At 45.5% G+C, this 13,037-nt stretch overlaps 2 protein-coding genes across 2 annotated transcripts; both read right to left on the bottom strand.

Moving 5' to 3' along the window:
• Positions 1-1,080: 1,080 nt before the first annotated feature.
• LOC109786854 (MEIOTIC F-BOX protein MOF) lies at positions 1,081-3,924 on the bottom strand. The gene is made up of 5 exons (XM_020345418.4): positions 3,648-3,924; positions 2,613-3,553; positions 1,972-2,127; positions 1,691-1,886; positions 1,081-1,603 (listed from the first exon to the last, which is right to left on the bottom strand). The coding sequence occupies exons 2-5, from the start codon at positions 3,516-3,518 to the stop codon at positions 1,239-1,241; spliced, it is 1,623 nt and encodes a 540-aa protein (XP_020201007.1). The 5' UTR covers positions 3,519-3,553; positions 3,648-3,924; the 3' UTR covers positions 1,081-1,238.
• A 7,102-nt stretch (positions 3,925-11,026) lies between these two features.
• Positions 11,027-12,686, bottom strand: LOC109786853 (putative pentatricopeptide repeat-containing protein At1g10330). Its single transcript, XM_020345417.4, has one exon. It carries the CDS (start codon positions 12,592-12,594, stop codon positions 11,173-11,175), a length of 1,422 nt encoding a protein of 473 aa, XP_020201006.1. The 5' UTR covers positions 12,595-12,686; the 3' UTR covers positions 11,027-11,172.
• Positions 12,687-13,037: the final 351 nt, after the last annotated feature.

Raw genomic sequence — 13,037 nt, 5'->3', positions numbered from 1 at the left:
AAACGCGTTTTGTTTTTCCCTTTCCGAGAGGCACGGCCGTGACTCTCACGAAAGCACAACCGTGCCTCTCGCGGAAGTAAAACCGTGACTCTCGCGAAAGAAAAAAAACAGAAAACGCGTTTTTTTCGTTTCCGAAAGGCACGGCCGTGACTCTCGCGGAAAAAAAAATGACTTTTCACGAAAGAAAAAAAAAAGTAAACACGTTTTTTCGTGCAAAAAAAATTTCTAAAATTTTTTTGGTCGAAACGCTAAGGAAGACCGGGGAAAACCAAAACGTCGAAAAGAACCGTTTAAAAAGCCGAAAACGCGTGCGGAAAAATAGAAAAAAAAAACAAAATCTGGAGGGAACATCCAGAGCGCGACACGTGGCGAATGGCTGAGAGCGCGCCAAGTGGCGCTGATCGTTGCGAGGCTCCCGAAGGAGCGCTCGTTAACTAGTTGCTCCCCTCGAAGTCTCCCGTTTCTTCTTCTGTCCTCGCTGCTTCTCGTCTCTCGTTCTGTATATTACTGTAGATCTTAGCACATGTTCTTCACATCCTCCTATCACTATGTCGATGTGACCTGGCCACCGTTCAAAGGACTGGGCCTCCCAGGACGCCGTCTCCGGCCACCTGCCGGCTACCATGGATTTGGCCTATGGCTGATGAGAAGACGGGAGATGTGCACGCTGTGGGCAAGCGGGCGGCCGACCAGTGTTAAATTTTGCTCGTGCAATAGCAGTGGGGAGTAAAGCTTGGCAACAAAGCAAGGTAACGCAGTCCAAAGATCCAGAGGTAGCGAAGCATATGTGTCATTATGGTTGATTTATTCAGGCGAGGCTGGATGACAATGATGCCATGGAAGAAGAAATGGCGGTGGCTAGTGGGCGAGGAGGAGAGGCCGTAGAGCCAGAAGGAAGGCGAGCACGCTGGGAGAGCGAGACAGGTGAAACGATTTTCAGCCGTTAGATGCCAAAATCAACGGCTCACATTGTAGGGATTTGCCACATCCTGGCCATTGGATGTGCAGATCGGACGGCCTACATTCACCGTTATTCCCACACTATATAGTGGTATAGATATAGATGTATGACACAGTATGTCCCAACAAACATAGCATAATCCCATTCACCAAAGGTCATCCAACATGCAACGTTTTCTCCAGCTTCCAACAGTTAAGTACCTAACAAGATAAACTGACATGCATATAGCTGACATGTAGTGACAATGGATGATCAAAGTCTCTGCAAATGCACCATGTCACTCAAGACCCTCTGTGTGAGCTGAGCCAGCAGCACAAGGAGCAGCTGGTGGAGTCTTCCGAGCTGAATGTTCCTGGAGCCAGGCTAAGATCCGAGTCAAGAGGTGCCTCTGCTGCTGCTGCCCAGCTATGATCTGCTGCTGCTCAACTTGGATCTCCTCCTGATGCGCTATGATCTGCTGCTGTTCAACTTGGATCTGCCCCAGATGCGCTAGGATCTGCTGTTGCTCAACTTCGATCTGCTCCTGCCTGACTACAATCTGCTCAGCCATGCTCCTCAACTGAGCATTCTGCGAGGGCAACACACGCGGAGTTCGCGCTTGAGAAGGTCCAGCTCTGGGTTCCTGAGGAAAATCCTTGGGCTCTGTAGGCTCAACATGATCGTTCTAGTTACTAATCAATAGAAGTGCAATTGGGGCCTAGATGGTATGAGCGTCAAGAACCTACTAACCTTCAGAAGATCCAATACTCTGCTGGATATTGATTTGCTCAACATGTATGCTATAGGTACTCAAGAACGTTAAAATTCTGTGAACCCTCTCATCAATCTTCTCACACTTGATTTCAAGTACCTTAAGCTTGTTAGATGAAAACGGTTGCCCCGTCAGATTGTAGCTTCCTTCAGTCCCCATCCGACTGCTGGGTGCCTGTATGTGTATGGAGCAAAATTACTAATTTTTTCATTCATGATAACTTAAACAGGAACATCTATCAGATTTGCGAAGCATATACCTGACAAAGCTGGATGGTAAGCTTCTCGAGAACAGGTGTGTGTTGGACAAAGCACATGAGTGCACCAAGATTGGCCTTCATACACCAATCATTGAGTAACAAGGTTTTTAACTTGCTAAAGGTTGGGCACCACATCAAATCTCTTTTGAGGATAAACTACAGAAAATGCAAATGGGTAAGAATATCTCAAGACTTTATTGTAGTACAAGGTGTGATGCTACTGAAGTAAATGAAGCTCCCACAAGTATTGAAAAGCAAAATCTGATTTGGCCAAAGCGAAAAAAGAGGCTTGTAACCCATATCAGATTTTATAAGTTCACTTTTACCCCCTTGCATAACATATAAAGATGTACATAATATTTCTCGAATGTGAATATGTATAATTGGCCATATAAAAATAGATTTCACAGATTTATTCCAATACAAACATTAAACCTGTGCTTGCAGTTTCAGAAGTAATACAATACACAATATGAATACAGTCACGGGAAATTAAATCCATATAATGTGAAGGTGCAAGCAAACCACTTGCATAGCTGCTACTTCACAAATGTCAAATGATGATATAATGTAAGAGACATAATGTATCACAGTTCACAAATAACAATAAAAGCTGAGAAAAGAAGTAGATGCAAACATACCACACAAGGTTCAGCTATCAACTCCAAGCTTTTAGCCTCTGATAAACCATTGAGAAGCACACAATCTCCACTGTCATCATCAATGGAACTACAATTTTCACAGGTATCATCGACACACGAACCACCAGCTTCTTTACCACAACAATCATCACAGTCGGCAAGCTTAATAGATCCTGTTACTAATGATGGCATGCTTTCAAGCAAAGGAGTCCTCCCCCAACATTCAATTAATTCCAGTGCAACTAGATTCGGGACAGAAATCCGAGTCCGTTCATTTGGATAAAATATGCAGTCAAGGATGGTGAGGCGTTTTAGGGACAGGGACATGATCATATCAGCTTGGATGTAGCAACCCCTCATCCATAGTTCTTCCAGCGCTGGGCAGCTCGAAAAATTCAGAATGCTATCATTTAACACTACGTTGCAAAGTTCCAACCTTGTCAAGTGCGGAGAGACGAGAGGCAGGTCCTCCAGCAGCTCGAAGCTATTGTTATCACGGCCTAAATGAACACTGAGGACTCGAGCTTGGCACAAGAGAGCATGTCGGGTCCATAAGTTGACCTGCGGTTCATCCTGGCTATGGAAAGTACTGAGCTCTATCTCACACGCATGCAGAGGTGCGCTGCGGTCGCGGAGGAGCAGCAGGTGGTTCACAAACTTGTTGAGCCTCCTGACGCCCCGCCGGTTCAGAATCCTGCCCTCGCAGGTGATGCGCAGGACCGGCATGGACTTCCAGAGGTTGCGCCAGCGCCGAGCCAGCACGCAGGTCTGCACGGCCTCCGCCACCGGCAAGAAGGACAGTACATGCTGCAGGACCTCGCCCGGCAGAGCGTCGATCCCCTCGCCGCCACGCGCCTCGGGCGCCGCCTTCCGCCTGCGGGAGCCGGTCGCTTGCTCCTTAGGCATTACGCCGAACAGCTGGGGAGCGCCGGCTCTGGCCGCTGAAAAGCAAAACCCAACAAAGATCAGGGACGGACCCTTCGGTGCATCAACTGCTGCCTCGGAGTGAAAATTATGAGCTCGTGGATCGTTTACCTGTAGATCTTGTGGGGTTGGAGTAGGGGTGGAATTGCGTGGCACCCTAGCGAGCTGCCGTCGCCAGATTTTGAAGCCGAGCTTCCTCCCAGGAGAACCGTCAGCATCCGGCCATCGCCGGCTGGCCAGAAAACCCTCGACGGTGGACCGGGCTGCGTAAACTCTTAGGTCTAGATGCTTCTGGGACCTGGAATGCTTGGTGAGTGAGCGAGGGAGGAAGAGGAAGTGGAGAGGCGGTGGGGATTTCTGAGGGTTAGGTCATCTCCAACACTGTTTTGACCAAACCGCCTATCTAAACACTGAGTAATAAAAAATCTCTACTCCTAATGGAGCAGTTGGTAGTCTCGCTTTCAGGTTTTTTTTCGTCCCACCTTTCATGGTTTTTTTTGGTACCTCCTCCCATCTTCGCTGGTTTTTTTTCGTAGATTTTTTTTCATCCTCTCCCCCACTTCATCGGTTTATTTCCGCGTCATCCTCTCACACAACAAAAAAAAAACTAAACAAATCAGAACTTTCCATACTGGCGCAAGTTATTTAGTAATGTAGAATCAATCATGAACAATCTATAAAGATCAAATCTAAATTAATTAACCTTACCTTAAATCACTCAATCACATTAATTAGAAAACAAATAATTGATTTTCAGAAAAATCGCTCAATCACGTTGACCTTACCTTAACTCACGGATGGTAATCAATCTCCAAACAAAGGAAACAATACATCGAGGGAGCAGTAAATAAACTCCCCTTCTTATGACAAATATATGATATTCCCTTCCCTCTCCGTTGTCGAGGCGTTTTTGATTCTTGAGGCCGATGCTTGGGCTGCGTCACTGGGTCGCGACGGTGCTGGAGGACGAGGACGGCGAGGCCGGGTGCCGCGGCACCGCGTTGGCCGCGGCCGGTGAAGGGGGCGAAGAAGGGCGGCTTCCCTGGCCCTGGCTGTGGCCGTGGCCCTGGGAGTTGGTGCGGTGGAAGCGGCACTTGAAGGACCCGGCGTGGGCGCCGGCGCGCAGACGCACTTGGAAGCGGGCCCGTGGCCCGCGCCGGACGGTGCCGACGCCGACCCGGGCCACCTCCTCCGCGTATTCTTGGAGCTGTGGCTGGCCGATTTACATGAAATTAATTCCCTCAGTTGTGGTGGCAAATATAATACACATAATCCATATTGTTATGCACTAGCGTGTGTGTGTGAAATAGATGAATTATGGTCCTGTACCCAATAAGATGGATATGTGTGTGTGTGTTAGAGAGAGAGGGAGAGGGGAGAGAGAGTGAGGAAGAGGGAGGGAGAGAGAGAGTGTGTGTGAGGATTTGATGATAAAAAAGGTCGCCAATGTCACTTGATATGTATGAGAATATTATTAATATTGAACTCTTAAAGTTAATGTGGACCCGTTGCAACGCACGGGCGTTCTTCTAGTTAAAGATAAATATCATCCTTTCCTCATAATCATGTTGTGTAATATTCCTATACAAAATAGATTCAAATTCAATAAAATAGTTCAACTTATCCAGACACATCTTTTTAATTCTTTCCTCGAAGCACCCACAAATACCCAAACCAGATCATTTCGAAGTTGTTCATGAATTGCTCGATAGTGAATCTTCTGATGCATTTGGATAAAATCATCAAACTTCGTCGGATTTTGATCTGAAAGTTGGATAAGATCACCCATGCGCTCAAATTCCAAACCGTGGCGAACTCCGTCACCCTCATCCTCCACAATAATGTTGTGTATCACACAAACTGCCATCACCTCCCACAACGTTATGCATCCCATATTTTTGCAGGCCTCGAACAACTGTAAAATGAGCTTGGAGCACTCCAAAATGCCCTCTCGTCATCCTGCTCCTTATTTTCTTTGGGAAAAATAAGACCTTTTATCACCCCTTGAATCATAGATGGTCCTGATAAAGGTCACCCACGAGGATTGATACCATCACAAAGATAATAGCTCATGTTGTAGCCATGACCATTGATGGTATATAGTACTATAGTTACACGGAGGAGCTTTTCCCGCACATAACCTTGCAAACAATGGAGATGGATGTGGCACGTTGATGTCATTGTGAGACCCGGAAATCCCGAAGTGTCAACTCCAGAGGTCCTGTGATGCAATTGTTTCAAGAATCATGATGGGCTTCTTGCAATGGTCCTAATATTGCCCTTTAGAGCATATGGGAAGTTCTTTCATTGCCATGCAGTGCATGTAATCCAAGGATTCGAACATACCTAGCTATCCTCTGACTTTTGACAGTGCCATGAGCCGTGTTGTGTCTTCGGCAGTTGGTTCTGTCAATTACTTTGGTCCAAACACCTTGACCACCCCAGTAGCAAACTTGACGATGGCTTCGAGACATGTGGTTGGTCTACGTCCAGGGAGCGGCGGAGGTCCGGCAAGGCATGGATGGCAAAGTGGCTGGTGCAGCGACGACATCGGTCTCAGACTATGCAGATAGAGAGGAAGGAGGAAGGGACGGAGTGAGAAAAGCAGGGCTCTGGGTGGGTTTTTGGCTGGATCCGGAGTGTTAGACACCTACGTGGCGGCTGTTCGGACATCCGCGAAGCTCTGCCAGCTTTGCTTCCAGTTTGCGGGAATTCAAACATGCAGACTGGTCTATGGGCGTTTGACGTATGACGATGGATCACACAAAGGGTCCAACCAAACGCCCGAATGGCTAGCGGCATTTTGATGGACAATGTTTGAGATGCCCATAGGGATTGGAGCTAAACAATGGAGAACTGCACGCATATCACCCTATCTGCTTGGATTTCTTTTCTTTTTGTTAAACTAGACAATCTTTTTATAATCAGTTTTAGGGACTCTTTGATTTAAAAGATTTTAGAAAATTTTCCTATATTCGTTTTTTGATTTGTATGATGAATCCTATGGATATTTTTTCTAAGAAATCAATTGCAGTACATTTAATAGGAAACTAGAAGGTAAGGCGCGCTTTACTGTGCTGCTTGTTTTGTAGCGTAGCCACCTCAATTTTATTGAATGTGTTGTCATTGGGTTCTCATGTACCGTATAATATAGATTTGTTTACCACACCATTGTGTTTCATAAGGCTACATAAGAACCAGTTCATAGATTCATGGTGACATGCAATAATTAACAATGCCAAAATGTTCATAGCACATTACCAGTAAACAACACATCTAATGATTCTATTTTTGCAGGACCTAACCACCCTGCTAGAAACAGTCAAATATGGTGAAACACTTACAATGAATGTATATAGGGAAGTTGCTCACCAGCTTTTCTGTACGACCAACTATATGCCTAAATCGCAGAAATACAGGACTTGCTTGCTGCTACCATCCCAACATTGCAGATATTTGGAGGTCAATAAAATTAACCTTAGTATTTAAGCAGTCAGAAAGGAGACATATGTATTCACAGCTTCACTGATGAGCACGTCTGCACCAGATGTCATCATTTCTCTGCTAGAACTTAGAATAGCAACTCTATATAGTAAACTTTTATAGCATGTTGATGCCAAAATGACGAATAACATGTAGCATAGTCCAGCATACATGACCGATTTTCATCGACCTTACAATCAACACTATTGTAAGCATGACTTCCCTTCATGAGTTAGAGATCGTCCAACATGGTGAGGCCACTAAACTATCTCAATCAATTTTCAAAACAGCACATGTAGCATGAGAAGTTCACCAATGCACTATTAAACCACATGTATGCATACAAATTGTGTTTTTCACGACTGCATTTTGTGCCACGGAGCTACATTCATCTTGTTCATGGAGTGAATCTGAATAACACTGGATTCTGTTATACATACCTATTGTTGACCTGCAAATTTGCTCACGGGGCTAAAAATAGTAACCTCGAATTATGTAGACCAAGCTAAGCATATAAACTTCATTTACTGAAGCAACACACGGGGTAATAGCAGAAGGAAAGTCTAATTGCGACATTCATACCATTGTGCATGTATAAGTTACTCATATTCATAGTTCTTGTTCTTTGATATGCAAAGTCATTTGCCTGCATATTTTACCTTTGATTTCCCTACCTTTATTTCTGAAACTTTTGGATCTTATTTATCAGAAGTTCAGAACCTTGTCTGCGTAGTTATAAACATCTTACTTCTGAAACTTGTGGCTCTACTTTATTAGGACCTTTTTTGCTACTCCCTCAGTCCCATAATATAAGAGCATTTTTGACACTACACTAGTGTCATAAACGCTCTTATATTATGAGACGGAGGGAGTAAGTTATAAAATTTATATGAAAATATCAGTAATTTGAACCGGAGCTCTAAAATATATAGAGAGAAAAATAATATGACAAACAAAGAATGAGACATGAATGCTATTATGAACACACGATATATATGCAGATGTCGATATTCTCTTTTCTAGAAACACCACTCAGAACTGGAGCTTTAAATATGACCGTAGAAGCATGAGCCTCCAGTCCTTATGAACTTTCTTTTAAACTCAACTTCTAAGCTTTTTAGTTTACTGTGATTATCACTTTGTCAGATATACAAACATTGATTTCTCAAATAATCAACCTGACTGGCTGGCCAACTGCCATCCGACATCACCATGACAATTTAAGGTGTGGCTCCACCTTTTTTATTGACAGGAATACAAAAGTGATGAAACATAAAAGGCCTTATGGCCACAATCAAGTATACCAGCACGCTTCTGACAGTGCCAGACATGACCAGCCGCACTGCTCTCCATCTAGCCTAGAGCTCAACCAAACACAACGACATGACCACACGACAGCAAGACCAACTAAAATAAAAATCAGCGGGGCCATAGGACGAACTCTGCCTAGGTGACACAAAGACAGTGACAATAGCAAATCGAACGCCCGCAAAAAAAAACAATAGCAAATCGAAAGACCAAATTTGACACAACCGCACACCTAAACACAAACGGCACTACCAGCATTGGCCTCAAAGAGGATGCCTCAAACCGCTCAGCAAACCTAGAAGTACCAAGATTTATTCAGCCATAAAAAACGCTTCTGTACTAAGCTATGGAAAGATGCTAATTTCCAAAACTCATGAGATCTGAGCAAATTATCTAGATGAGAAAATTGCAAGAAAAAAAATACGGAAATAGCACAGGAATGGCTGACAAATGAAAAATAAGGATCCTTACCTTAATGCATCACAACTTCAAATCCTCAGCACTCAACTCGGCATGTAAATTCTGAATCCATATATCTGAGCCTAGGACCTATGTTTACAATCGTGTCCTGCTGACGGACTCTGCAGGCAAACCAATTACTAAGTTCTTCGGAATGTATAGTAAATTCGGATGCTCTTACATAGCTGAAATAAAATAGTAGATGTTAATTCGTCCAGCAAGGCAGACAGCAGATAAATACCAACTTACCATCATCTAGCCTACATCGGCCAAAATATAAGGAAAATGATGTTCAGTTTCAGATTAAAAATGGGATGAGTTGAAGGAATATCCTAATTTCACATGTGAGTATTGCCCAATAAAATTTGTACATCAAATCAAATAATACCACGGAGCGTGGGAGCAACAGTAACCTGAAATTGCCAAAACAAGTCATCAAATTAGAACTCAGTATCCAAATCCACGGAGCCCACTCGATGCATCAGAGATGACATATAGAGGTTGCCAGTCAAATCAATGGAACATGAAGTAATTAAAAATCCTAAAACATGAGCATCACGGGATACATAATTATGTTATAACAGAAGCATCCCTACAATAAATAATTACATTAGCTAAGGCTCCATGTCCCTTCTTTTCATGTGCCTACATCTCCATTTCTCAACACATCTTTTAGACAAATTAAGAACCGAGAATAGATAGAAATCAAGGCAAATCCCTTTATTGTGCCAGTGCACCTATGTGATCAGCGATTCTTAATTTTACCTTCCCCTATGCCCTTTTGTATTCAGAAGACAAATTGACAACAGTTTCTTCGAAATTTAAAACGACATCTTTTGCTGTTTTGTACTTAAACAAACCAATTCAGAATGATTCTATCAAATCTACAACTGTGAATGGAATTTACAATAGTGTGCCTAGATAAGAAGTTGATTTGGCCCCGTGAAGATGCTAGACATACAGGTATTTATTGATTGATCCATGTCAAAGAGAGCTTAAACAAGTCAGAGGTTCGCGGATATTTAACAGGCTTCTTAATTAGCAAAGAAGCTATCTGGCCGGTCGTGAAGATTATAGGTACAGATCCTATACATAAGCAGCCAGCAGACAACAATGTACCAGATTAGTAAACACCTCAACCAAACCTACAGCAAAAATCAAACGATGGTACATCCTATAAAACAAAACACCCACGAAAGCAATGAACACCACACTGAGACACTAACCCACACCAAACAAACCCATCGACAGAAATTTGGCTTCATTTTATTCAATCAAATGGAGCCGGGGCGGGAGCCCTTTTCTTCTAAAAAAACAAACCCATCGACAGCACCACATCCCGGCAGCCACAAAGCACTTAATCCAAACCCCCAATGGACCGCACCAACAGCAACACGTGATGATACACAGGAAGCATCCACCACTACGGCCCCTACCATGTAATCCATGGGGAGAAAGAAAAAAACGGGGAGGACACCCACCGCAGCCGAAACAAGCCTGTCAAATATCAATCGGCACCGGCAAGGAAACAACACCACAAAGGCACAAAGAAAGAAAGAAATAATAGCGAAGAAGGGAGCAAATACACGCATCAATCCATGGGGAAACACCCGCAGCAGCCGAAACAAAACAAACCCCAACGCGGCCGAATCAAAGAGCGACGACGACCGCGCCGTCCACCCTATCGTAGCAGCCGTCCGCAGGGAGCGGTGAGAACCTCCGCCGCCAATCACCCAGTGACCCCACCCTCGTCTTCCAGCCGCTCATACAACCCTGCCGAAACTACAGCCGCCAACCACTTCACCCCCTCTCTGAATGAAGAATCCCCTTTGACCAGACTCACAAGGGCCGGCGGAAAGAAGACACGACCGCAACCCAAACCACCATGAAACGAACACGCTACACTGAACGTCGGTTCAACCGGGAGACACCCCATGCCCTCCCTGACACCCGTGTCCCACACACACATCTCCCCCTTACAACCGGGACCCGCCAGCGAAAAATACACGGAGTGCTCCCAGACCTCCAATTCCCGGGAGCTTAGAGTTTTTAGGGATTTTTCATTCACTCAAACCTCTTGCAAAGAATCTTTTTGTTTTACCAGTGGTATAATCAAATACACTACTTTGGTGCAAACAAAATTCTATAGATTTTGAGTAGACATGCCACTACAATTCTGTGATTTTCCTAATACTGCCTTTTTGCAATCTTGCAAATCAAAGGTAACCCGCCCGATTCAGTGAATAAAAATCTGATTCTTCATTACGTCAAATATTTGTTATAAGCTTGAACAACAAGATGTGGTTTAGTATTTTCCTAAAGGTACAAGTCATCAGAAACAAACGGTAGTCCCAGAAGAGCAATATTTGCAACAGACAAACTCTAGTCAAGTAATGGCAGAGCTGTGAAACACAACACTACTTTGCCCTGCTGTCTTCTTGATCCCGGCCTCATGCATCACCTCACCCATTCTCGTCGCAGCACACCAATTCCCATTTTCTAGATAAATATTCCTGATAGTCACATACCGGTCGGATTGCTGAGGACCAAGAGCCACTAGTTTTCGCCCAATCTCAGCAACAAGCTCCACATTTCCATGGAGCTTGCAAGCACCAAGAAGCGCGCCCCACACAGAAGCATCAGGCAAAAAGGGCATCCGCTCTATCTTCTCGATGGCCTCCATAAAACGGCCAGCACGGCTTAACAGGTCCACAACACATCCATAATGGGCCATCATCGGAGTCACCTTGTATTCAGTCACCATCGTCTCGAACCAGTATAACCCAATCTCCACCAATCCTGCTCGAGCACAACCTGTCAGTAGAGCAAGAAATGTGATCTGATTCGGCAAGAACCCTCCAACTATCATCATGTTGAACTTAACCAGTGCTTCAGTCTCTTTCCCATGATTAGCCAGTGCAGAGAGCAGTGAATTCCACGTACAGACCTCCTTCTCGCATACAATCTCAAAAGCTCTCCTGCAACAGGCAAGCTTCCCATACTTCCCATACATGTCGATCAATGCCGTGCCCAAGAACGCTGTGAAGACAACCTCATGCCGAATGACATACGCGTGAACGGCCGTCCCGACAGCAAGCCCCTCGGCACCATCCAAGTTGGCACAAGCCGAGAGCACGCTGACCAGTGTGGCCTCCCCGAGCAGTCCCCTGTTGTGTACCAAAAATCCCCTGAAGATCTCGACAGCATCCCAGTGGCACCCATTCCTCGATGACCCAGAGATGAGTGTCGTCCATGACACCACATCCCTCACCACCATCCGCTCAAAGAATTCTCTAGCCGCAGCCACGTCCCCGGCGAGGCACAGCACATCAAGCATGGCGTTAGAGGAGGCCAGATCCGGGCTGGCCATTTCATCAAACACCTTAGAAGCGTCACACGCGAGACGGCCAGCTTGGCCATAGGAGCTGACGAGCGAGCATGCAACGAAGCGATCGGCCGTAAGCCCGCGGCGGAGGCACTGCGTGTGGAGAGCCCTGGTGGCTGGTCCGGAGGCGGAGGCGGACCTGAGGAGGGAAGGGAACGTGTGGCCGTTGGGGCGCGCGCCAGCGGCGAGCATGGCCGAGAAGAGGCGGAGGGGGGCGCATAGCGGGGTAATGGTGGAAGCGGGGAGGCGGAGGTGGGCATGGATGAGGCAATTGTAGGGGAAGGTGGCGGCGGCGTGGGAGGTGGAGAGCGCGCCGGAGGTGAGGAGGAGGGCATGGACCTGGAGGAGGCGGCGAGGGGCGGAGAAGTGATCTTGGAGGAGGCGTTCGAGGACGGCGAAGGAGTACGGGGAGCCCGTCCACATATGCTAGCCGGAAGCCGGCGAGAGGAGGCCGGCGGCGTAGGAAGGGAAAGCCGGCGGTAAAAATCAAATCTAATCAAATATGGTAACTTTAGCACAATTTAACCTTTTTTTTAAACGCCAAACGTCAGGGCGTTTGTGCCACACAACGCAACGCAGGTAAGGCTCTGTTTGGTTCAAGTCCTATGATTTTTCCTATTCCTAATTAAAAAGTCCCTAGTCTTTAAAAGGTCCCTCCTTATTTGTTTTCAGAGACTAAAACGTCTCTAGTTCCTTCCTAAGGTTATTAAATAACATGTAAAAGACCATGTTACCTTTAGTATACAGAAAAATAACAACCAAACAACACCATGAGGCGGCGGGGCAATGGGTGCAGGGAGGGGCATTGTTGAAAAAGTCCCAAAAAAGACTCTTTGAGAATCTTCTTCATTTAGTTCCAAAAAGCA

This window comes from Aegilops tauschii, chromosome 4 (genome assembly GCF_002575655.3).
Source record: "Aegilops tauschii subsp. strangulata cultivar AL8/78 chromosome 4, Aet v6.0, whole genome shotgun sequence".
NCBI classification, from domain to species: Eukaryota; Viridiplantae; Streptophyta; class Magnoliopsida; order Poales; family Poaceae; genus Aegilops; species Aegilops tauschii.
This window is presented reverse-complemented; position numbering and strand designations above follow the sequence as displayed.